Source organism: Symsagittifera roscoffensis, chromosome 2 (assembly GCF_963678635.1).
Source record: "Symsagittifera roscoffensis chromosome 2, txSymRosc1.1, whole genome shotgun sequence".
Lineage (NCBI taxonomy): Eukaryota > Metazoa > Xenacoelomorpha > Acoela > Convolutidae > Symsagittifera > Symsagittifera roscoffensis.
Genome location: NC_087063.1, coordinates 69,866,181 through 69,891,358, shown reverse-complemented (window position 1 = coordinate 69,891,358; position 25,178 = coordinate 69,866,181). Strand labels below are relative to the sequence as shown.

Genomic DNA, 25,178 nt, shown 5'->3' with positions numbered 1-25,178 from the left:
ACACGTGAGACCAAATAGATTGAACTTGACATAGAGACCAATCAAAGCGTCGCATCAGATAATAAGAAAGATTAAAATGCTTCAGCTAAAGAGACAAAAAGTGGGAACTCTTTTCCATCACTCGACTTGAATTTTAAATTTGAAAATTTAGTCAACAGACAGTTCGAAAAAAAGTTCTTTTAGGAGCATTTTTCCATATTCGAGTTTTGGAGAAAAACATGACATTAAAGCTGTTTCAATGGGGCAGTACAACAGTGCCAAAAATGAAAATGTTGTTCAACAGTGCCGAAAAATTTTTTGAATACTATTTTTCTTCATCCCAACTCACTGACAAGTAATTATATTCAAATGGACGGAAGGTGAAAAACAAAAATGGACAATTTAATTGATGCCGCTTGTTAAACAAACAAAACTTCCCAAGCGGCGTCATAAGTTTTTCTGACAAACAATTAAATCAGCAAATTGTCAATTTTACTTCTCGTTTTCGCTCCAGAACAAAACAGTTTTCACCCAAAACTACCAACGATTCACAAAAAGAACTCAAAATTACCAAATCTTATCAATTTTTGAGACTGTTGAACACATTTTCAGTTTCGGCACTGTTGTACTTCGGAACTGTTGAATGCCCCCGTTTCTATTTCAGAAAAATTTACAGTCCATTTACCAAATGTAATTGAATAAAAAAACTAACAAACAAACCTGAATAACTGGTCAATAATTTCGGTCAGAAACATATATCTCTAAAAAGTTTTAAAAAGGAGCAGCATTTCGACGAAGAAATGAAAGCAATCAGTAACGGACAAGATATAAGCCGGACATCAAACCTCCTTCAGCTACATATCTCAGAAACATATATCTCTACAAAGTTTAAAAACTCAAACAAAAAACGAAATAACTATTCTGAACATAACTTTTACTTCATACTTCATCACAAAAAATACGTCGGTAACTTTCAAGTCATGATAGCATAAAAACGCTTTGAAAACTGAAAATTTGCTAAGTGGTGCGAAAGTGGAAAAGAGCCCAAATAAGCTTAAATATTGAATTACAAATCAGAGCCAACAAACAGTAAAGCTCAATGAACTCAGGGAAAAATTTGAAGTTGTATGTCGAGGAAAACGAGTCTTAAAATTTTGGTTTTCAGACCACTTCAGCATTACGAGCTCTCTGTTAATTATGCCTCAAAATAATTATGACGCATTGGGAGTACCAGTCAGTTTGAAATAAATTACCAACTAAAATCCTTCAATTTATAGCGCGGACGCATTTTGACTAGTATACGTAAAATTAAACTTAAAAGATCCAACCCTGTCCAGGTTCGAACCCCCTTATTTTGTTGCTGATCGCCCTGAAACTTTGAGGAACAACGATGACCGTATTCAAATTAAAAGTTAGGAGCAGCATTTCGACGAAGAAATGAAAGCAATCAGTAACGGACAAGATATAAGCCGGACATCAAAACTCCTTCAGCTATATCCATTCATAGATGATGATGGATTGCTAAAAATTGGTGGACGACTCGCAGCTGGTGATTGCCTAAACGAGAAAGCAAAACTTCAGATGATCTTGCCTCCGAACACTCATTTGTCGAGAACTGTGATCCACCATAGTCACATTGTTCAACTAAACTGTGGACTGAATGCCACTGCTGCTGACACTCGGCAGCAGTTCTGAATCATACGAGTCAGGACGATGGCGCGAGCAATAATAGGCAACAACATCACTTGCTTCAGGTTCCATAGTAGAGCAATGAATCCGCAGATGGGAGATTACCGTAGTGAGAGAGTCAACCCATCACCATCATTCTCGTGTAGAAATCGTGTAGAAAAACATAATTGAAAAAGGGAGACCTAATATACATAACTGTTGATGATAACCCCCGTTTATCATCGTCACTTGGAATCGTGGAAAATGTAGAAGCCGGAAACGATAGATTAGTGAGGGTGGTGCAAGTAAAAACAGGGAATGGAAAGCTTAGTACACGATCGATTAAGGATTGCGGAAATTGGCGATGAAAGACGATGAGAGATACATCAATAAACTCTACAAACAAAACATAATAAAAAACAAAACTCGAAAACAATGGTCAGTCATCCAACTCCTTTTCCTCATCGTTCTTCTAAGCCCATCCTTCCGACATTTCCTATGCCCCCCGATGCTTTCGACTTTCTTTTTTTGGTCACATGATCAGGGGCTGCATCAGCCAACTCCAGACGCCTGAGGATCATCGACACTCCCAATTCACCTCCGCCACCTTCTCCACAACTTCCACCTTCCCCGCAATCAATCCCGACAACTTCACACCCGCCTTCTTTTTGCTGCATCCAAATTTCATCTCCATCTGAAATATGAAAAGATTGATCAAAGATCAACGGGGGCGGCATTGTTGGAGCAAACAAAGCATTTTTTAAATGGCAAGATAATTTGTTCACATGTAAACTCAATTCAAAATGCAAGTTAACTTTCCCATAATTTATTCGTTTCATTTACCAGCATTTTATAGTCACTAAACCATCATTAATTCAATTTTCATACGATACAGTCTCTTTCCAGCTCTTGCGAAGTATTCAACGTATATTGACGCATGAATCAAAACAATGTGAACTCTAAAAAAACTGGGTACATCATCTCGATTTGATATACTAGTTTCCATTTTGAAGACTAGAGCTTTAAATAGAGCAAATATTACGGTCAAAAACGTGTCAGTTAAAATATATATTTTTTTACAACTTAGTAGCATAAATCTGTTCATTGATTTTACTTTTTGATTGAGTTTGCAATCGTCGCTTGCAACATCTTTGGTTGATTTTCCCCAATGATAAGTTTTTTACTTTCTTGCCCATGCCCATATCGACACTCTTTATCAGTCACATTGAAGCAATAACAATCTTTTGTAATTTTTAAGCTTGTATGTTTTATGAACATGAAACTGCCAGAAGTTTTCTTTTCGGATTTTTCTTAGTGTCCATACAATCGCTTTATCACCGACGGTGCCTCTCGTCAATTTAGTTTTAGTGTACGTAACGTTCAATCAGCATTGCAAGAAACAAACTGGTTTTAACTATTCTTGATTGCAATAGTCTTTCTGAGAAGGCAAAAGCAGCTTTTTGATTATATCCAGTGAGTTTACTATTATCCACATCCTTTGCTTCTTTTTCGTTGTAATCATATGGACCGACACATTCTGCGGCCACGAATAAACCGTCGATGCCTGAAATTTTAGCACCTGCAAAGCAGATGTTCTTTAGAACGTCGGCCGAAGCCTCGATTGTATAACTGCACTTTCCACTGCCATCGGAACAACTGAACTTTATGTCGCAACTTCCGTCCCTCGGTTTCTCTTCGGTAAAAGATATAAAGAACACAAACAAATTACCCTCCAAATTGGGTTCAAAATTTATGGGATAACCCTGGGAGTATTTCAGACGGAAAAATTTTGTCTGACCAGGTTCAATGTCTTTTAAATTTATCTGAACTACGGGGGGTTTTGTGGGCTTGACAACTAAATCAGACCCAGAGCCATATCCGGAATCGACTGTACTAGCCTTTGTGGTTTCAATACGACAAATTTCACTGAAAACAAACACAGCATCGTTCTCGAAATCTTGAAATGTTTTGTATACACGAACATAATTTTTATCAGATGAGTACTTTTGGAGCTCTGGTATTGTTGAATCATGGGTAACGCCTACTGCATATACATGAGTTGGGAGCCTTCGAACAGCATCTACAGCTGCCTTTTCCGCTTGCAAGTTAGAAGTTGTTTTGCCATCAGTTACGATGAAAACGAGTTTCCGGACGTTGTTGTCATTCAGCCGACTTTTCGGGTCCGTTTCCAAAATTTGTTTGATTGCAACGAATAAGTCCGCAAATGCTGTTCCATATTCATCAGCATATTCCCAGGGCCTGTCCACATATTTATTAATTGAGTTCAAATCTGACGTGTAAGGTAGTTGTCGAGGAATCTCTCCGGTGAAAGAGACGATGCCAACCCTAGTTTCTCCTGATTCGATTGATTTGTTGAACTGGCCCATCACTGCACTGATGAAATCCTGCACGAATTTATATTCGCTAAAGAAAAAAATAACGAAGCGGTAATATTTTGTTTTCCAGCTAGCACTCCAGTATGTTAACAAAAAAATTATTTGCTAACTGCAAAAGCAAACCACAACTTTAGGCACAACTACTTTAAGCAACATTTCAGCCTTTTTCAGACGATTGCTCTCAAAACCTTGCTTGCTCTTGATGTTTTTAACCTTGCTTAAGAATGAGGTTTTTAGACCGAGTGAATAATCTCCCCCTAAATCAAATTAGGAGGGAGATTGTTTTCTTGGTTAAAGTCAAATTTTTCAGACAATCAGAATAGACCATAGTAAATGAAGTCCTTACTGCTTGAATTCTAATTTAATTTAGGGGGAAATTGTTCTTATAGTCTATTTAGGGGGAGATGTTCACATCGGTCCTGTTTTTACCGAATAATGCTAGCTTCTAAATGTGAAAGAGCGACAGCAAACTCGTGATTAGGAAAAAGATTTGTTATTTATTCAGTTTAAGTTGAAATGATTTTTAGGAAACCGCGTTTTCAGTCAACGATCTTTATAGTTTAGCATCAAACTTAGGATTGAATTAATTTCAGTTCTAAAAAGTTTTTTCAGCCTCAACATTCCGCCGCTCCTGAAGTATGTTCAATTTTCAGATTGCGAAATGTACGAATAAATCTACAAAATAATTGTCTATCAGTCAGATGACATGATGAATCGTCTTGCGGAGGACTGGACGCAACGACTTCCTCCGCATGGCGAAGTGAAAAGGTGTAGCAGGGGTGAAGCTGTCAATAGGTAGGACTTGCAGGTTTTCTTTGAGAAAGTCTCCAGATGATAGCTGGGTTTCATGTCGCTTCCCGTGAAGTTGCTGGATGAAATTCAGTCTCCTGTTACCATTCAGGCGACTGTCGAATGGTCATCTCCGACTGAGAAGGTCGGTAGCAGAGTTTCGCATCAACCCTGACCTGGATAAGTAGCTAACAATATTGTATTTACGTCAGATCTGGAGAACCCTCAAAGTATCGATGATCTTTTGGTGCAAAGTTTTAGAGGTTCTTTTAGAGGTTCTGATATTAATGCAAACACATGTGTGATTACAACACGCCCCAGAATGAAGCAAACCCAACAATCATCAAATTTAGATCCAAAAACGGCAGAAATGATACAATTTTTCCAAAACGGTGCAAAATTTTTTAGGAAATATTAGTTTCGCATTTTTTCTTGGTGCAAACTTTGGTGCGATTGTTTTATTTTATTATGCTGATTATTAAATTCTGGTTGTTTTGTGCAATTTTTCTAATTTCCAAGGCTCAGATGGAAAATATAGAAAAAACCAATGTTTACTGGGGCTATCTAAGCTGCCATAAAAAGATATTCTGTAACATTCGCCCGGAAGATACATATCGACGGATAACAAAACTAAGTCTTAAGACGACTGGCTAGCGTCTAAACAGAGCTTTGCATGTTTTTCACCGTCTCTACCAAGCCAGTACTTTTCGGTGGTCTTTCTTACATCAGGCTGACAAAAACGCTACTGCTCTCCGGCTTCGACCAGAACGCTCAAATTAACTGAATTACATGCAAAATTAGTGAGCTCATGGCTGGGTCTCAGTATCCCCAGACCACGAGGTCACTCCTAAAAACAGGGCTACTACTTATCATATTACTATTGTTTTTGTTCAGTAGATAAAAATCATCATCTCCATCGAAGATGGATCAACCCTTTCCCCCAACTCCTAGCACCTCATCCTTGTCAAAACTAATCAAAATATCAGTTAAATTCAAGTCAGGACATGACAGGATGCTAAAAGTTTATGTGAGTTAATAAAAGTTTCCGTCCCGAGACCCTTCCGGATTCTTGAATCCGCCGAATCAAGCTCCTTACTCTTGATTTCTTGCTAATCCGGAAGGCTGGTTCTCACCCTTCACCGTTGTTGGCAACGGCCTTGCAACTATTGTAGCAGCACAATAGTTGCAACTCGGAACGTTCTCTGCTATTCTGTAGTTCGTTGTCGTTTTCCAATCTCGATTTTCGTACTGTTCGCAATCGCAGATAAAAGTTGTTCTGTTTTTCACTCGCTTTTTGTTAAAATGGCCGTTTCAGCATTTCTCAGAAATGTGACGTCATCATTCGAATTTTTGAAAATTTAAAATACTAGAATATTCTAGCCCTCACCGTTTGGCTAAACGTTCCAATAACGTCGCTAATCCTTCGAAATCATCAACTCGGAAGGCTTACTGCTCAAAATTCGAATCCTGCATAAATTGCATTTTGGCCATTCTGGTCGAATGTCACATACTCCCCGGACAGTCCGGTCAATGTCCTCATTGAATCGCGCAATGTTCTAAATGGTTACAGTGTCATCGAACAGAATTTACAAAATGCACGAAATTACTTTTATCTACGTCACATCGACTCACTGCAGAATATAAATGGCATCATATTACATCACTATAGCCTTCAAATTCTTTCATTAATCTGCACATTGAGGATATGACTTAAGATAAAACATATTTTCTGACTTCCAGTGTCAATGTCCCGATTGAAACTTTTTCTCCTAGATTTAAAAGGTGTTGGCTTGCAGGACAGTCCTGCCAACCAACAAGCTAAAATTATCCTACTATGCTCCTTCCCTTCGGAAATCTTGCTTGTTTATTGTCCTGAATATTCAAACTAAGAAACTTTGTGGTTAGAAAGAACAATGCAACAACCTCCCTCTTCAAGAGATTACTCAAGCCTTCCACGTCACCACAAAGTGATCAATCTTCCTAAGTGATTAAAAACAATCATGCAGGCTGGAATATTTAAATATACTCTTCCCTCAAGCCTTTCTAAATAAATAATAAGGGAGTGTCTCTAAAGCCACTTCAACTAAAACCAAAATGCAAATTTATAAATGCAACAATTTCAAAACTCAACTAAATGTTTCAGTTTTCAATTACAACTTGGTTGCTTGGTTTCTCACTTGAGTTTTTCACAAACATAAAACAATTCTGAGTTTTGACTTTTCTTCATCATTCCTTTGTTCTCTTCTTTTTTCGTCGTTTAGAAGTTCTAAAACTTCTAAATTCTTCTAATTTTCTTTCTTGCTGCCTCTTGTTTTCTCGACCATTCGTCAATGCTCCATTTCCTCCTCCTGTGACACTGACTCCGCACTCTCGGTTTCCGTGTCTTGTAGCACGTCATTGACTATCCTGACGCTGTTGGAAGCCGTCCTCCAACACTTCTGCTCTTCCACCCTCTGTTTACAGCAAGGTAGGGGATCCACATTTGATTCTCTGTTTCTACAGAAGCTGTTGTGGAGACACAACGTCACGTTTCTCTCCAAATCTTCTTTCAGCATCTCTGCCTTCTCATTTCCACTACGCTCGCTCGTCCTGGAAATTCTTTTCACAGCGGTGGTCACTGCATTCCGATGGGTCACGAAAGCTCGCTTGAAAGCTCCTGCCCCAATGTCCAGCTGATATTCACTGTACACTCTGCCATGTTTCGACATATGCTTTTTCGCATACTCGTACAACCATGCAGTCATGTTAGCTCTGAACCATGGCATCAATCGTTTTCTTGCCCATATCTTCTTCACTTCCATCGGAATGTTTAGAACTTTGCACACTGTCTCAAAAAGATCTAAATCTTTTAGACAATCTAATTTCTGCAATTGTTCTCTCGTCGGTGCCTCCTGTCTATTATTTTCTCTCACATGAGCTTCCAGCCATCGTATCGCCATCATAACTCCCACTATCACTATTGTTATGGGCTGTGATGAATCTGGTAAACCCATGGAGAGCAGCTCTCCAGAGTCCCAGATCAACACCAAATTACTACGCTTGGGATACCACCAGGTCTGCAGCAAGCAGTGGCAAGGAAACTCGTCATGTGTCAACATGATGCTCCTCCAATTGCGTTTTCCTGAAGCTTCCAGCAATGGTTCCACTTCCATCATCACTCGGTGGATTTCATCATTCTCATCTACTGCATTGTAATCTGTGACAGTTGATCCTCTCTGTTTCTGTTTTTCAAAGTCACTGAAGTTCCCGCTCACATATCCCATGAACTTCTTTCCTAGTATTGACTCCAACTCCTCTTTGGTTCTCTCTGGAACTGCTGAGAACATCTTACATAGTAACTTGTAAGACTTTTCAGACATTCTCGCCAATCTCACGCACTTTGGCACTGAGAAAGCTTGATTCACGATCGTTCTTGTACTCTTCACGTCCACAGCCACGAAATGTACAGGGTATCTGCTCTTGCACATTGGAGCCAACGTTGAACCCACCAAATATCGTGCTCCTGATGGTCTACAATAAGTTTCGCTGTGTCTGATGTTCATCTCTGTTTCGATTGCTTCCCTCCATTTTCCTATATACTTCTGCTCAGTCTGCAGAACTCCTGGGAATACTTCTACGCTGATGGCTGTGACCCTCTCATGTTTCTGTTCTAGATTCAATAGTGACTCTAAAGAACCAAACATGCTGTAGAATCCTAGTGCTGTCACTAGATTCACATCGGTTCCTCCATGGCAATCTGCTATCAGTTCCGTTTCCGTTCTTGCTTTCATCACTACATTTCCAAACAATACTGTCAACTGCTTGTGTTGTTTCTCCAGGGTTTTCACACAGTCTAGACTTCCACAAACGTGACCCTCTAGTCCACAGACTTCCGCCAGACAGCTACCAGGTTTGATCCAGTCTTCTGGTCCCCAGCCAGGCAACTCCACTCTATCTTCTCCGTTGCTCTTAGAGGCTGTTATCATCACATTATATATGATGTTGAGGTCACGCAGGTTACAGTCCGCATTCAGTTCCCTCTGTATGTCTTGTGTCGCCCGTAATATTGAGTCAGCGTTGGGACTAGGACACCATGATGGCTTCATCAATTCCCACACTGCCATCAAGCTCGTTCTCAGTAATTCATCTGAGAATCCCAACCCAAATTCCACTCTCTTGTCGGATTTTGGTACTGAAGGTGCAGTCACCTCTTCTTCCAAGACCAATCCCAATTTGGCCTGTGGATTGTTAACGCTCTTAGTCGTCACAATTCTGGACGTCCAGAATCTTAGTAACACCGCCTGCTCATAATCAAAGAAGCAATCGCGTATGTCTTCACTCAGGAAAGGATTGTATGCTATCCCTATAATCCCGGACACATAGCTATATGACTTCTTCTTGATCGCTCTTTGTATTCCAGCCTTAAGCGTTCGATCTCTTGACCCTGCTTTTTGTTGCAGTCTTCAAACAACTTTCTCCACATGTCCCGGTCTTCCTCCATCGCCAGCATGGTCTTCGTCATATCGTCTAACTCCTTCTTCGTACTTCTCAACTGATCGTTCATCTCGTCCAGATCTTGTATGGTTTGGTTCGTCTGAACCTTCTGTGTTACTTTCGCCCCTTTTGGTGGCACAGCTGCTCTCAGTGGTGAACCAGACGAGATCGCTTCGCTGTTCATCTCCCGATGCATTCTCGTCAGCCCAGGTTTGGGCTTGGAGGGCATTGGCATCTCACCTGGTTGGTAAGTCCTAGAACTTCCCAACCCAGGCTCATTCGCCAAGTCACTCCCTGAGAGAGCCCCGTTTCTCCACCTCATCACTCTCATGTTCGGGCGGTCTAGTACTCCTCTTTCTCCATATGCTGCCATCAACAGGACTTCCGTGGGGCGGTCCCCACGGTTGTCGTGCCCCAAGATGTTAATCAGGGCGGTCAGCAACATGACCACCTCTGGGTCCTCCAGAGCGAAGTCTCGTTCGATCGCATCTACCATCGGTCCTACATATGCCTCTGCCAGGTCCATCAATTCATCCAGGTTGAAATTGTCCATACTGTTCTTTCCAAGTTTGATTTGATTTCGATTTCAAGTTTTGACTCAAGTGAGCAATTAAATGATCAATCAGGATCTAGAAAAGGAATCACGACTGTCACACCTGTCAGTTTCACCTTAATATATATCGTTAAAATTTGCTTAAAGAAGTTCAGATAAAAAGATATTTATCCTAAAATTTATTAAAATCAATTGGTTTCTAAAATTTTGGAATTCGACCTAAGATTGGACAATCCAAACTTTGCATCTATTCCCAAAATCGTCATTTAGTTGTTCATGGTCACTAACGCTTACTTACCCATGATCTTAATAACCTAACACATAACATAACATAACATAACATAACATAACACACATATCACATATTACATGCAACTTGGTCTTTGGACTAACACCCTCTCGCTCATCACTCAGCCTATACTTAAGTAATATTTCTTATGTAGATACACTTGTATGTTCGTATCAGAGAATATCACGTGTACAAGCGCGTACAATTCCCGAGGATGCAGTCTTCCTCTATTTGGATCGTACACTGGAAGCGAAAGCTCCTTCACGTCAATTTTCCACAAGGAAGGCCCTCTGCCTCGTCAAAGACAAGACTAGGTTTTCTGGGTCCACGTGCTGCTTCTCTGTCGCCCTCGTTACCAAGAAGCATAAGTACTTTCCCGGTATCTGCGACACCGCCGGGGGTAAGGCTGCTACGCCCCCTATCCCTGGTCTTTGCTTCCAAAGGAATTCCACGTTTTTGTATTCCCTCTTAAAATCTGCCGCTAGCGCCGTCCTAAAACTCATGTCTGCGGTGATTGCTATCGCACATGTTCTGTTTGTGAGTATGAAATCACTATCTGTTAGTACTATGTTACTTGAATATTCATTTGGTAAGTTAAAATATGACTCAACTACCCTGCCTATGTCAGGTTTCTAAGGTTCTTCGCCTGTTTCTGCTTCTAAGTTTCCTGTTTCTCTTGCTATTCTCAATTTTTTTATTATCAAGTTTTCAGTGTGGGTAAGTCCTATCCCCACTCTCCGGACAAAAATATCCATCGGCGTCCCCGTCGATCGCATACCGGGTATTAAGTCAAGATTAGAAGCTGGAATGAGAAGTTGTCCTTCCTGGGCAGCCCAGGAAGGATCATCTCGTTCGGTCTTAATGTATTTCGCGCTTTCGCGATCTACGTCTTGAATCGTAACGCTGGTCTTTTTAGGGTCTGATGTCATTTCGTTCAGCCACTCTAAGACACGCAGGTTCGTCAGGTCTTGTTCATTTGACTGCTGTTGCTCATCGTCGAACTCCACCTCGGGTTTCGACCAGTCGTCAACCCACTCATCGTTGTGATCATCGACTATGTCAATGTCTTGTGACACGGTTATTTCCTCTAAACCCACTACTTCCTCCACTATTTTCTTTAGATCTATCCTATCCACTACAAAGTCGTCACCGTAAGGATTGTATTTCTTTCTTGGTCTCATCCCGTCTTTCTGACGAGTCTGCATCGTGAACGGAAGATCTGGTTCCATGTTCTTGGGAATCTCTGTCTGTTCGGAATCCTGCCAATCTTCCTCTGCGTAGGGCAAGGTTTCATCGTCTGCTTCGATCTGTTCGTTGGGATCCAGGTCCAATGGTGTATCCGTGCCTTCCTCTACGACTTCGTTTCCATCGTTCTTCTCCCTGGTGCCTTTTTCATTGATCTCACAAGCAGGGTCCATCATTAGATAATCCCCCTCTTCCATGTCTGCAGGTATACACCAGTCTTCTGTCGATGGATTGTGTGGCTTGATGTTCTCATAGTGGGCGGCTCGGCCAGTACTCAGTCTATAAAAACGTCCCTCCTGGTGCACCTCCGTAATCATGAAGGGTCCCCTCCACTTTTTTAGAAGCTTCTTTGTTCCTTTCGGTGGTATAACGTTCTGAAATACCCATACGTAGTCTCCCACCTAGTAGGCCTTTGCACCAGCTGCTTTCTTGTCGAATCTTTTCCTCTGCCTTGCCTGTGCCTGCTGAGTGTTTCGTCTACACAAATCGTTCAACTCCTGTTGGCGTTTGATCACATCCCTCACGTAGACCTGTGGGGACGTTTTCTTTCCCTCATACTCTGGGTAGAAGAATGTCAAGGGTAAAGACTTCTCGTGTCCCGTCAGCATCATGTGTGGACTGACTCCAGTGGTGGAGTGTTGCGTGCTATTATAAGCTCCCATCACCTGTGGAAGGTATCTGTCCCAATCGGTCATGTACCTGGAACAATATACCCTCAGCATCGACACTAACGTCCTATTCTGTCTTTCCACTAAGCCATTCGTCTGAGGGTGGTATGTCGTGGAGTGAGCCTGAGCGACTTGTGACCGTCTCATAAGCTCTTTCGTAAGCTCGCCTACGAAAGCCGTTCCATTGTCCGATTGAAACGTCATTGGACATCCGTGTCTTGCTATCCACGTATTGATCAGGTGGTCGCATGTCTCTTCCGCTGAGGCAGTTATGCAGGGCACGGCCTCTGCATACTTCGTGAAGTGATCTATCATGACCAAGACTTGGTTGTAACCGCTGTCTGTCATGCATATCTTCTGGTGATCTATCTGCACCACCTCGTTGAATTCAGACGACTCAATTGATTGTAAAGGAAATCGCAACTTCCTAGGATCCTTGACATGTTGGCATGACAGACATGCTGTCACCCATTTCTCGCATGCCTTTTTCATCCCAGGCCACTCAAAGCGCTTCAGGATCCTCTGATACACTTTGTCGATCCCTTGATGGCCCATCTGATCATGCGACCTGAATAATAGTTCTGTCTGATAGAGTTGCGGCAACACTATCGCGTTATATTTGTATAAGACCTTGTCTTCTTCTCTTCTCCTGCAAGCCACGATCCCGTCCTTGTTCAGATATAATCTCCCCTCCTTCTGCATGAAGTATTGTCTCAGGATCCTATAGCTGTCTTCTTCCAGGTCACCTTTGTCAGGTGCACCGTTTTCTATCCACCTTTTTAGGTTGCTTGTCATGCGATCATTTCTCTGCGCCCTTAGAAGGTCCGAGAGTCTGTATCTCGCCTTCAAGTACGTCTTCATGACTCTCATCTGACTGTTCAGCTCGTTGGGCTGATGTGTGTCTTCTTCCATCTTAACGCACCAAATCTTCGCCAACGGTTGTGTTTCTTGTTGAAACGGCTGAAGATCAGTCCTGACTACCTCTTTCTGCGGCAACAGGCTTATCGAACGTTTCGATACCGCTATCGTTTCTAAGTCATCCGCTGCGTTGTCAAAGACTCTTTCGCTTGGTATTAGGTAGCGATCACTGTCAGGATCCTGGTACACCTCTCTGTCCAGGTTTCTCGCCCGAGTTTCCACTAGTAGCGTGTGTATCGCCAGTTCTGACAGTTCTGATCCCGAGGTCGAATCCCTGTCTGAATAGGTGTTCATTCTCGAGCTTTCTGACTTATCAACCGTCGAAGGTGTTGTGCTGGAGACTGCACGCTCCTCCAGATCATGTCCGTATTTCCTTCGCATCCATCTGAACTCCCCGGACAAAACTTTGTTCTCTAGGTCCTGTTTCTCATCAGGAATTTTCTCGTCTATCTCGGACTCCCCGGACAAATTTCCTTGTCCCGGGTGTTGATCTTGTGATCGCTGGTTTTTCTCCTCATCCTTCTCCCCGGACAAATAGTCTTGCAGCAGATTTTGTTCTACCTCTTCACCCTCTTTTTCCCGGTCTACAAAGGTGACAGTTTTCTTTTGCTTGCCGCTCTCCTGTCCTTTCTGTCCGTAAGAAGTACTGGTTAAAATCTCCTGGGGTATTGAGGATACTAGTTGCTGAACTATTGTCCTACAATCCCTCTTGTTCTCTTCGTGCTGTTGTCTGGACGGCATGATCTTCACTTTCTCACTGACTGTTAGCGATGCCACTGCTGCTGTCCACTCGGGGTCATCTCTGGTCACTTCTCTTTCTAACAATCCACCCAGTATCCGCATCACTTGTGGTGTGACTTGCACCGTTTTATCCAATAATGAAAGGCTGTTTATATTCATGCGAGAGAGTTCTTGCTGGACCAGGTTCGAGCGCAGCAACAAATCCAAGGGGATCGGGTCCTCCCTTGACAGGATCTTTATCTCGGCTGCTTTCTCTACAGGTAACTCAGGATGCCCCGGAATTGGATGTCCAGACTTATCCAACCATCTCGTTAAGGGAAGCGCTTCATAAGTTTCTTTGTCCAGAAACGAGAGTCCCTCCTTTACTTCCGCCTGATTGGCCTGCTTCTGCTCCAATCTTTCATAGAACTCAGTTTTCTTGCTGAGACTGTCAGCATTCTGATGTTTATCACGCATCCTGTGTTCGATTATCATATGGTAGCCATCCAGTCTTACTATCCATCTACCAATATAACTCTGATCCATCGAGTAGGTCTTCAACCAGGATAACGCTCTGTTGTCCACGCGTAACTTGAAGGGAGCGCTCCCCAAGTATGCACGGTACTTCTCCACGAAGGTAACTACTGCAAACATTTCTGCTTTTGGTGCGCCATATTTCCTCTCTGTGTCACTCAAGACTTTGCTGCCGTATGCAATGGGACGGAGAACTGTTCTTCCGTTCCATTCTTGCTCTTGATGCAATATTCCTGAGATGGCCACCACCGATGCGTCTGTGTCAAGAACATACATGCCCTTTTCTGTAGGCATGTCCAGCACTGGCGCTTCGCACAGTTCCCGCTTTATGTTCTCGAAAGCAACTTGTGCCTCATCGTTCCATTCGAACCTTTTCCCTTTGTTGCGCATCAGCTTCTGCATCGGGTACACCTTGTCCGCGTATCCTTTTATGAATTCTCGGTAGTAATTGGCAAACCCTAGGAAGCTCATGAGCTGTGTGTCCGTTCTAGGAGCTTTCCATGTCAGCACAGCCTCTACTGCTTCTGGATCTGGCCTCACACCATGCCTGTCCACCATTCTTCCCAGGTACTTGATCGAATCCCTAAGGATTTCACATTTCGATGGTTTGCATTTCAAGCCTGCTCTTTTCATACATCCGAAGACCTCATCGAGTCGATCAATGTGATCCTCCAGGGTTGGTGTCGCTATGACTACGTCATCCACGTAGCACATCAAGAGATTCCCGTATTGTTTGGTCACTCCTGTCAAAACCTGAGCCATCAGCCTTTGAAAAGTTGCTGTTGCATTGCACAAGCCGAAGGGCATCCTCTTCCACTGGTACAACCCCAATTCGCACGCGAATCCGGTTTTCTCCCTGTCCTTCTTTCGCAGAGGAACCTGCCAGAAGGCAGAACCCAAGTCCAATGTGGTGAAGAACTTTGCATCACCAAGTTTGGATAGGCTCTCGTCTATTCGCGGTATCGGGTACGCATCTTTAATCGTTACCGCGTTCAAGTAACGAAAGTTGCAACAAAATCTAAGCTGCCCCCTTTCTTTTTCGCCATTACTACTCCGCAAGCCCATGGTGATTTCGAGGGTTCTATCATGTCGTATTCAAGCAACATTTCTATTTCCGCTCGGCACGCTTCCGATTTATGTGGCGTCATTCGCCTTGCGCCTTCCCTATGGGGAACGGCGCCCTCTTCTAGTTCGATTTCGTGTTCGACGAAATTACAGCAACCGATGTCCGCCTTATGTTTTGAAAATACTTCGGCGTTCCGATCTAGGAGGTCCCGCAATTTTTCAAAATCTCCCTCACCTATTTTTCCTTTTAAATGTTCTATTTCTGGCAAAACCGGTTTGTCAGAATCTAGTTCATACGACGAGGGGCGTTCCGGAAAATTCGAGCAGGTTGATAAGCCGTCGTCCGTTTCGGATTTCATGGAAAACAATTTATGAATAGATTTTAATTCATTAATTCTCTTTAAGATTTTATCTTTATTTGCATGATAAGGACAGTCTTTCACACTATATTTCTTCGAGTTTTCTGTCTCCTCATAGTCGGTCCTCATCGGCAAGGCGTAGCCAAGCTTCTTTCCACGCTGGATTGAAACCGTGGTGTCCAGTGTGTTCAACAACACACTGACACACAGTCCGTTTCGCGTTACCGAGAAGCTCCGGCCTAAAATCACCGAACTCTGACTATTTGGATTCGGTACTAAGCAAACCTGTTTACTATCACTTAACGAATTTAAATTTCTCATTCTAAAAATCGCTACTACAGCTTGTCCTGGTTGTAATTTTACTTTTCTATCCAAAAAAACTGGTACCTTATTCTCGTCTGTTATTATCCTATTAATTGGTCTCTTAACATACTTTCGGTCCGGGTTTCTAATCCGTATTAGACCGTTGTTCAAGTCAATCATCACGTCAAAGTTCCTGACAAAATCTCTGCCCAAGATGAATTGGTCGGCGTCGTCCAGATTCTCTACCACCAGGAAGCTCATCCAAAGGTTCCGTCCTCCCATGTGAAGGACCGTCACCGGTGTTCTTCCGGTTACGTAGATAGCTCCTCGATTTGCAGCGGCTAGTCGGAGATTCGTAGGAATCAAATCTTCCCGCGTGAAGCCCATTCTCTCCCAGGTTTTTATCGGCATCACACTCACCACCGCCCGTGTCCAGAAGCCCTGTGACTCCGATTTTTGTTCCGTTGGTGTCAAGCAGGTGTGCTGTCACATCTGCTTCATATCCAATATGTACCGCGTCTTGTTCCATCATGGCGTCATGGCCTATCCTGCGGACTTTGAGTTCCTCTTTACCCAAATAGATCTGCCCCATTTGGTCATCATCTGTTGTTATGTAAGTCCTGGTGTAGATGCTGATTCCATCCACGTTCAGCATTATTTGATACGGCCCATAGACCTCCAAGTAGCGTCCATGAAGTTTCTTCATGCGAGGGCCTACCGTCGTTAGTAGTGCTCGCACAGCTCTCGACTCAGTGCGTGGCTCCACCTGCCTCAGATAATCTGCATATGTGTCCAAATGCATTAAAGTGAACTCTGATGGTTCACTCAAATTTCTTATTACCTGGTGTCCAGCCACTGAGATTATCGACTGTATCTTCTTTCCCTGCGGCGCCATGCCGAACCTCTTACCGGAGATCACTTTAAGTTTCATATCTAAACTGCTTGGTGTTTTCGTCTCCTCGAACTCCGTTGCCTCGAAGGTATTCAGTTGCTCCTGAAGCTTTTCATTTTCCAGTTCAAGTTTCACTTTTTGTTCGATCTCTTTCGTCACCAATTCCTGCTGTACTCTATTTAGAGCATCCTTTGCGGCTGCCTTATAATCGATCTTGAAGTCATCGGCCGCAGTTGCTGGTTCCGGTTCACGTGCTTCTTCTGTTACTGCTTGCATTTTCTTTGCCGCCAGCTCTTGAGGTTTGTCCTTCCTGCGTGCCTCTGCTTCGCTCAAAAGTCGAGCCTTGCTTGCTTTCACTCCTGACAAAGCTTCTTCATGCCTTGGATGCTTGATGTCTGCCACTGCATCCCAGAATTGCGGACAATCTGATTTAAAATGACCTTCCAAGTTACAAAAGAAACACCTCGGGCCAAATTTCGCAATTACTCCTCTCATGAAATCCTCATGATCCGACTCTGACGCATCTTCGTCCTCGAGGCTAAAGCCTATTGCTTTCATGCCTTGTTTGTAAGCTGGGCATGCTGACACATGATGGTCTGTTGAACTGCAATTAGCACAAGAACGTCTCTTGTCCATATCATCCCTCGGTTTGTACCAATTGTTCCCTTGGTTTGCTGGTCCGTTGTTAAAATTGCCATAATTGTTCTTGTAATATCCAGATCTCGAAGGAGGTTTCAACAACAGATACTCTTTTGATTTGAGCCTCAACTCCTCCGGTGTTGGCGCATTAGTTGATAGTGGTGTGTAATGCGTTGCTAGCATCGTACGAAGTTCATCATTTTTCACACCATCGATGAATTTTGAGGCTACGGCCAGGTTCATCCTTCGGTTTGACTCATCCGGTTGGCTGCGTCTTCTCAGCATTTCCAAATCATCGAGAAACTTGTCTATTGTTTCATCTTCTCGTTGCCTCCGTTTCTCGAAGCGCATCATCGCCTGGTGCCCCTGCACCCCTGATCCGAAACGGTTTAACAAGATTTCGAAGATTTTCTCAGCAGTGTCACGTTGATACTGTTTCTTAGCCATGACACAGTTCAGGGCTGTCCCTTCTAAGTTGCTGGTGAGCGCGTTGCATTCCTGTCTCTCCGACAAGTCCTCTTCCTCGAAATGCAGCTTCATTACCTCTATCCAGGTATCAATACAGCCATCAGATTCGTCCTTGTAGCATCTTGGCTTCTTAAAGACTCTTCTGGACTTTTCACTGCGTTCATTGGTTCTAGATAACCGCGTCAGGAATGTCTCCAAAGACCTGTTCAGGGGTTCAAATGCTGTGGCCATTGCCGTAGCATCCCTTGAGTGTCCCGCTTGAGTGTCCTCACACCTTGTCGAAGGCTCTGTGTGCGGTGCATCCCTGCAATCCGAATCACCATGAGCGTTTCCCGCTTGGCCCATGTGACTCCTCCTCGGGCTTGTATGCCCCATGTTGCCAGAATCGCTTCTCCCAGTCGCATGTGTGCTTTGCGTTGGTCGTTCGTTCGAGGTTTGTCTGTTCCCCGTTGAACTCGCTCTACTGTTCGGGCCCCATGCTGTATTACCCCTTGTGGCATAGCCTGATGAACTGCCCCTGCCTCTAGTGGATCCATACGTCTTCCTCCTTTGATGTTCATTGAAGTTCACCCTCGGTTCCCTGCTGGGACCTCCCGAGTTCGGCTCTCCTTCTTTTGGTCCACTCTTGCTGCTTAGTAGCCCGTCCAACCTATCCATGATAGCCTGAGTTCGCCTCTCCATCATCGCGTCTATCTTTATGTCAAGAGACCCAAGAGACTGCTCTTGCTGTATTCTTAACTTCTCCATGTCGGCTCTTAAGCGTAACTCCCTCTGTTCCGCCTCTCTTGTCATTCGCGACAAGTTCCTCGTCATATGTTCGTCCGTTCTTTCTTTCAAGCGTTTTTCGCTTCTGCCAACTTCTTGTCTGTTGCGGTTTATTTCTTCCCGCAGACTTTCTCTTTCAATGTGAACTGCTCTTTCCAGTTCACTCATCCTTATCGACATCTGTTCATTTTGTTCTCCTAAACTGCCCACTATGTTGTTTAAGGCTTCCTCTAGTGCTGCCCCGTTATCCATGAGTGGCGTCACTAGTGGTGGTGTTACTCTGTCGGTCCCAGGTAGCTTCGTGCTGGTAGAGATCTGGGCCTTGACTCTCTGTCTTGACGTTTTATCATTATCTATTTCAGGATCCGCTAACGCGTTGCCAAGCCCTCTGGTTCTACTCTCTTCAGGTTGTGGCTCCGAACTTGTCCTAATCGCGAAGTCCTTCGACTGGCCCGGTGTGTTTGCCTCTTTGCTTATCGTTGTCACTACACCAAATTTATCCATGGTTCCAGTCTCTCTTCCGACGTGTGCCTCACTCTCCTGGATCGAACTATTGAGACTGACTTGAGATCCAAAGTCCCCTTGCTCCTCTTCATCCTCTTCCTCCTGGGACTCCCCATCGTTTCCTGCTCCTCCTCCCATGCTGAATGGAAAGATGTTTCCGAAGGTGTTCTTCATTCTTTCTGAGAACGATGATGAGGTTGTTTGTTTTCCAGTTCCGCTTGCCATCATAGTGTTGTCTGTCGGAGATCTTCTAGTTGCCGTTACTTCAGTTGAGATTTCGGACAGTTCCGACATCTCCTCTCGATCCAACGTCCCCGTGGAAGTGGCAAAATCATGGCCTTGCTCTACCGGAGTAGATTCACTCGCCAGCCTTCTGCCTCTCCCTTCCAGTCCATTTACTCCCTGGTTGTCGTTCATGGTATGGTCCGTATTGACCTCCACTTCTAACAGTTCTCTTCGCTCTTCTGAGGTCTTTTGACTTCTCGTTTCAACCATTCTGCCTGAAACCGTCCCCTCTTTATCGGACCGGGTTCGCTTGATCCAATCCACAAAAGGATCGGTCATCGTTTTTCTTTGCTTTTCAGGTATGAATTTCCTAGAGCTATTACCTCGTTTTGGTATCCTTGACTTGTCTAAACTCATTCTTTATTTGTCACTTTCCTCTGCCTACTCTTGACTCAATTGCTAGAGACCTTATAGTTTTATTAACAATAATAATGACACAACACAATAAATTTCACCAGATTCTATTAAATAGTGACCACGAATCCCTGTATGTTGTCAGAGTACAGTTTGTATAAAATTTATTCACACTAGCCGATTATCGGTCCAAAGATCTGGAAACTAGCACAATATGATGTTATCAGTCAATTTAAAAGATAGTGTAGTCACTACCCAATCAAGCACAGTTTAGGTTGATTTAAAATCAAAAACAAAAAATATATATTGACACAATATGAATGTATATATAAAAAAAACGTATGTGTCTTGTACTTTTAGTCGGTCGCAGTACAATAGTCGAACCTGTCTTTTAAAGAAAAAGCTTTCCCTGCTTGGTGCTGCACCAAACAGACAAAACTTTGAAGGCAGTAATTTTCTCAAGTGGGCGTCTATTGCACCCACCGAGTATTGTGTTACCTATCTGCCTTCGGACTGCCCCAGCTAGACCTACTAAAATCCTCAGGGCAGTCACTTTTCCCAAAAACGTATTATGTTTCAATCCACACCAATGAGTCACGCTCTTTCTAATTTAGACTTAGTGTCGCGAATATCCGAGTTCGGATCTGTTTTGTATTAGTCTGGTTCTTTTTGAAAGGCAAGTTACCAGTGCAGTCACTGATACCTAGCCTGTTTATTAATAACCTAATACCTCTCGCTTTTTAGTCTTTCTTTCGTTTACCTAAGTCCTTAATAAAATAATACCCCTCCGGATTGGTACAAATAGGACCCTTCCGGACTGTCAGAATTTGGACCCCTCCGGATTGGTACCCCTCCGGATTGGCACCCCTCCTAGTTAGTTAATAGTAGACCCCTCCGGATTTGAACCCCTCCGAATTAGCAACTATAAGACCCTTCCGGATTCGGACCCCTCTGACTTTGAAAAATTTCGACCCCTCCGGATTGGGAGCCCTTAGCTCTGTCAAAGTAGCTTTTTGTAGTTTTCTTAATTTCAGCTTATACCCCTCCGGATTCGTTCTGCGTTGCTTTTATGCTGTTTGAATTAACTGGGAAGGGTATAGGGTCCTTTCCTTGACCCCTCCGGATTGAAGTTAAGGCACTTATTTGACAATTCACACTAACGGTGAAGGGTCTTATCACTTGCCTAATTTCGACTCTATTATGGTTGTCTTGTGCCTTCAGCCCTCCCTTTTTGTCTAGAACTGTCCTAAGTTACTTAGTTCAATCGCTATCAACTTTTGGTAGGGGTATAAGGGTTTTTCAGAAAAATTTATAAAACGTGAAGAGTGTACCCCTCCGGATTTGTGTAATTTGCTAAAAACAATCTCAAAAAATTTCCTCGCTCGCTTTTTCGAGTAATTCTCTTTCCTACTAGTAAGTTCAGCTAATTTCTGATCTAATGGTACCAAGATTGACTCGATATGCTCTGTAGTTCCAAAGTTATTAACCAAAACGTCTTTTTTCCAAACTCAAAAATTTTCTCTCTTATAGGTTCCGCCCAACTTTTTCCGCAAATCTGGTCCTTTCGACCTAAAAATTATTGATCTGAGCTCACAAGGCCTATACTCTTCTAGTTCAATGCAAAAGACCCGATCTAAAACGCTTTTGTAGAAAAAATTTGCGAAAAACTATGCTACCTGGACCCCTCCGGATTGATGAATCCACCAAATCAAACACGTTATGTTCGATTTCTCTGCAACCCGGAAAGCTTTCGGGTAGCGGGTTTTAAAACTCGTAGATTCACTAGTGGACGTTGTCTGAACAACTATTTTTACTGTCCTAACTCAAAGATTTCAAAAAATTTTCTGATTTTATAGTGTTTCTTACTATCAAAAATTGGGAAAATTTGGTTTTTGGTACCAAACTAGTTCCAACCACTTCCGAACTAAAGTTAACCGGTTCTACTTATTACAGTAGTGCTGTTACGATGTAACACACTAACTTAGCGCTTATTTCCGTTTCAAAAAATATCGATATCTCAAAAATCGCGACTTGTGGGGGGATCAAAATATCGCTATTTCGACCCTAAAAACCGGTCTGTTTTCGTTGTTTTTCACTGAAAAACGATATAAGACTATTAATATAGGCTATATAAATAATAATATTAGTAATACTATACCCCTCCGGGTTTGTTTATTATCCGAATTAAGGTGCTTAACTCGGATATTCGCAGTTCGGTGAAGGGTCACTACAGTGCAGCACTGTCGAGCCCCCCACAGATTACTATCTTACTTTTTGTACCAAAAGGGATACAAAACTTGTTAACGATACCCAACAGTCGATTGTTGTTGTCGTTGAGCCCCTTCTTGTTGCTCCTTGAACTGCTTGCCGGATCGGTCTTCACCCAAGACCCTTCCGAATTGAGCGCAAATCAGCTGACCCTTCCGGATTGAGCGCAATTTATCATTAACGTGCTTAAATGCTCAAATAACCCTACAGTACAAGCCTCACAAACGGGCCTCAAAATTGATCGTAACAATCCTGACTGATATAAATGCCTGTAACAACAATATATCTATCAACAACAAACGGGGGGGTTGAATCACATCTTGTCTGGGGGGATGATTTCTACTGATTTTTTACTTTTTTACTGTTTTTGGTTTTTTCGGTTATTTTTTTATGTTTTTTGTTTTTCTTGGGTACTATACTACTTTTTGTTTGGTTTTACTTATATCTTTAAGTGTTTTTGGTCACCAACCACTCAGGGGACGAGGGGACGGCCGATCCCCCCACCCTTCCTGGTTCGTGAATTTTCGGTCTTAACTAGGTTAAAAAACTATTCACGGCAATCCGGAAGGCCTCCGCGTTCCGAACTACCCTTCCGCCCCGGCGGTTTAGGCCTATTAAGGGCGTTGATGTGAGCATCCGCTCGGCGCGGAGTGCTCGTTAACGGTTCTGCCGGTCATGATGTTAAAAAAGAATAACACCCAGGAGCGCCATAAAAACATACATGTAACATTCGCCCGGAAGATACATATCGACGGATAACAAAACTAAGTCTTAAGACGACTGGCTAGCGTCTAAACAGAGCTTTGCATGTTTTTCACCGTCTCTACCAAGCCAGTACTTTTAGGTGGTCTTTCTTACATCAGGCTGACAAAAACGCTACTGCTCTCCGGCTTCGACCAGAACGCTCAAATTAACTGAATTACATGCAAAATTAGTGAGCTCATGGCTGGGTCTCAGTATCCCCAGACCACGAGGTCACTCCTAAAAACAGGGCTACTACTTATCATATTACTATTGTTTTTGTTCAGTAGATAAAAATCATCATCTCCATCGAAGATGGATCAACCCTTTCCCCCAACTCCTAGCACCTCATCCTTGTCAAAACTAATCAAAATATCAGTTAAATTCAAGTCAGGACATGACAGGATGCTAAAAGTTTATGTGAGTTAATAAAAGTTTCCGTCCCGAGACCCTTCCGGATTCTTGAATCCGCCGAATCAAGCTCCTTACTCTTGATTTCTTGCTAATCCGGAAGGCTGGTTCTCACCCTTCACCGTTGTTGGCAACGGCCTTGCAACTATTGTAGCAGCACAATAGTTGCAACTCGGAACGTTCTCTGCTATTCTGTAGTTCGTTGTCGTTTTCCAATCTCGATTTTCGTACTGTTCGCAATCGCAGATAAAAGTTGTTCTGTTTTTCACTCGCTTTTTGTTAAAATGGCCGTTTCAGCATTTCTCAGAAATGTGACGTCATCATTCGAATTTTTGAAAATTTAAAATACTAGAATATTCTAGCCCTCACCGTTTGGCTAAACGTTCCAATAACGTCGCTAATCCTTCGAAATCATCAACTCGGAAGGCTTACTGCTCAAAATTCGAATCCTGCATAAATTGCATTTTGGCCATTCTGGTCGAATGTCACATTCACATCGAAATGGGGGATAAATGAGCGGAGAGCTACCACACTGACTCATCTTTTCCTTTTTGCGTTGTTACTAACCCAAAGTGGGGATGTTGAAAAAAACCCTGGTCCTATTGAAACCATTGAAACAGTCTACGGCATCTGCTCAAAAAATTGTGCAAATCTTAAATTTGTTCATTTGAATTTTCAAAGTATTATTAGAAAACGGATGCAAAGAAAAATTTTTTTTGATGATATGAGGGAAAATACAATTATAGGAATTTCAGAAACGTGGCTTAAAAAAGAAGATAGTGACAATTTATGGAATCTCACCCTAGAACGCATGCGATGTTCAGATATGATAGGCAATCAGCGGTAAAAAAGAAAGGCAGTGGCGTTCTCTTATATATACCAGTCAAATTGGCTCCGAAATTGAGGCCTGATTTAAGCTTATTTGATAAAGAAAAATACGAGTCAGTGTGGGTTGAGTGCAAATCTACATTTAACATTTCCAGTAAAGAAAAAATGTTAGCTAATTTGTGTTATAATCCAAAAAAATTTTTTGATGATATGAGGGAAAATACAATTATAGGAATTTCAGAAACGTGGCTTAAAAAAGAAGATAGTGACAATTTATGGAATCTCACCCTAGAACGCATGCGATGTTCAGATATGATAGGCAATCAGCGGTAAAAAAGAAAGGCGGTGGCGTTCTCTTATATATACCAGTCAAATTGGCTCCGAAATTGAGGCCTGATTTAAGCTTATTTGATAAAGAAAAATACGAGTCAGTGTGGGTTGAGTGCAAATCTACATTTAACATTTCCAGTAAAGAAAAAATGTTAGCTAATTTGTGTTATAATCCAAGCAGATCAAACTTTAATAATTTTTTGGAACAATTAACGCCTAACATAGATAATGCATTTTCAGTTTCTGATAAAATTACATTTCTGGGTGATTAGAACATAAATTATCTAGATAGCAAAGAAAACGAAAATTTAGATTCTATAATTATTCCATATGGATTGAAGGTTTTTTGTCCAAAGGATTAGACCAGAATTAGTTCTTCAACTAAAACTCATATCGATTACATTATCAGTGACTATGAAACAAACGGTATTGAATTTTGTTTTGATACACCTTGTAAAACCGACCATTTTGCTTCATTTATTTTGACGGATATAAAATGCGGCAAAAGTTAACCGAGGGTATTTTCGACTTTCAATGAGAAAAAAACTATCAGAAAAATGCATTTTGCAATACACTCTCCGCTCTTACTTGGTATCTCTTATATCAATGTACAGACGCACAAAACATGTTCTCGATGATGATTTATTAAACTTCTAGTGCTCTTCAGCAACATGCTCCCTAACGAAAAAAAATTTGCTCGTAATTTTAAACCAAAAAATGTGTTGAAAACGGAA

The 25,178-nt window shown here is 42.5% G+C and overlaps 1 protein-coding gene across 1 annotated transcript; it reads right to left on the bottom strand.

Annotated features, from left to right (window-relative positions):
• Positions 1-1,374: 1,374 nt before the first annotated feature.
• On the bottom strand, positions 1,375-24,757 carry LOC134840373 (uncharacterized). The gene is made up of 2 exons (XM_063856140.1): positions 24,701-24,757; positions 1,375-4,071 (listed from the first exon to the last, which is right to left on the bottom strand). The coding sequence occupies exon 2, from the start codon at positions 4,032-4,034 to the stop codon at positions 3,012-3,014; it is 1,023 nt and encodes a 340-aa protein (XP_063712210.1). The 5' UTR covers positions 4,035-4,071; positions 24,701-24,757; the 3' UTR covers positions 1,375-3,011.
• Between the last annotated feature and the right edge of the window lie 421 nt (positions 24,758-25,178).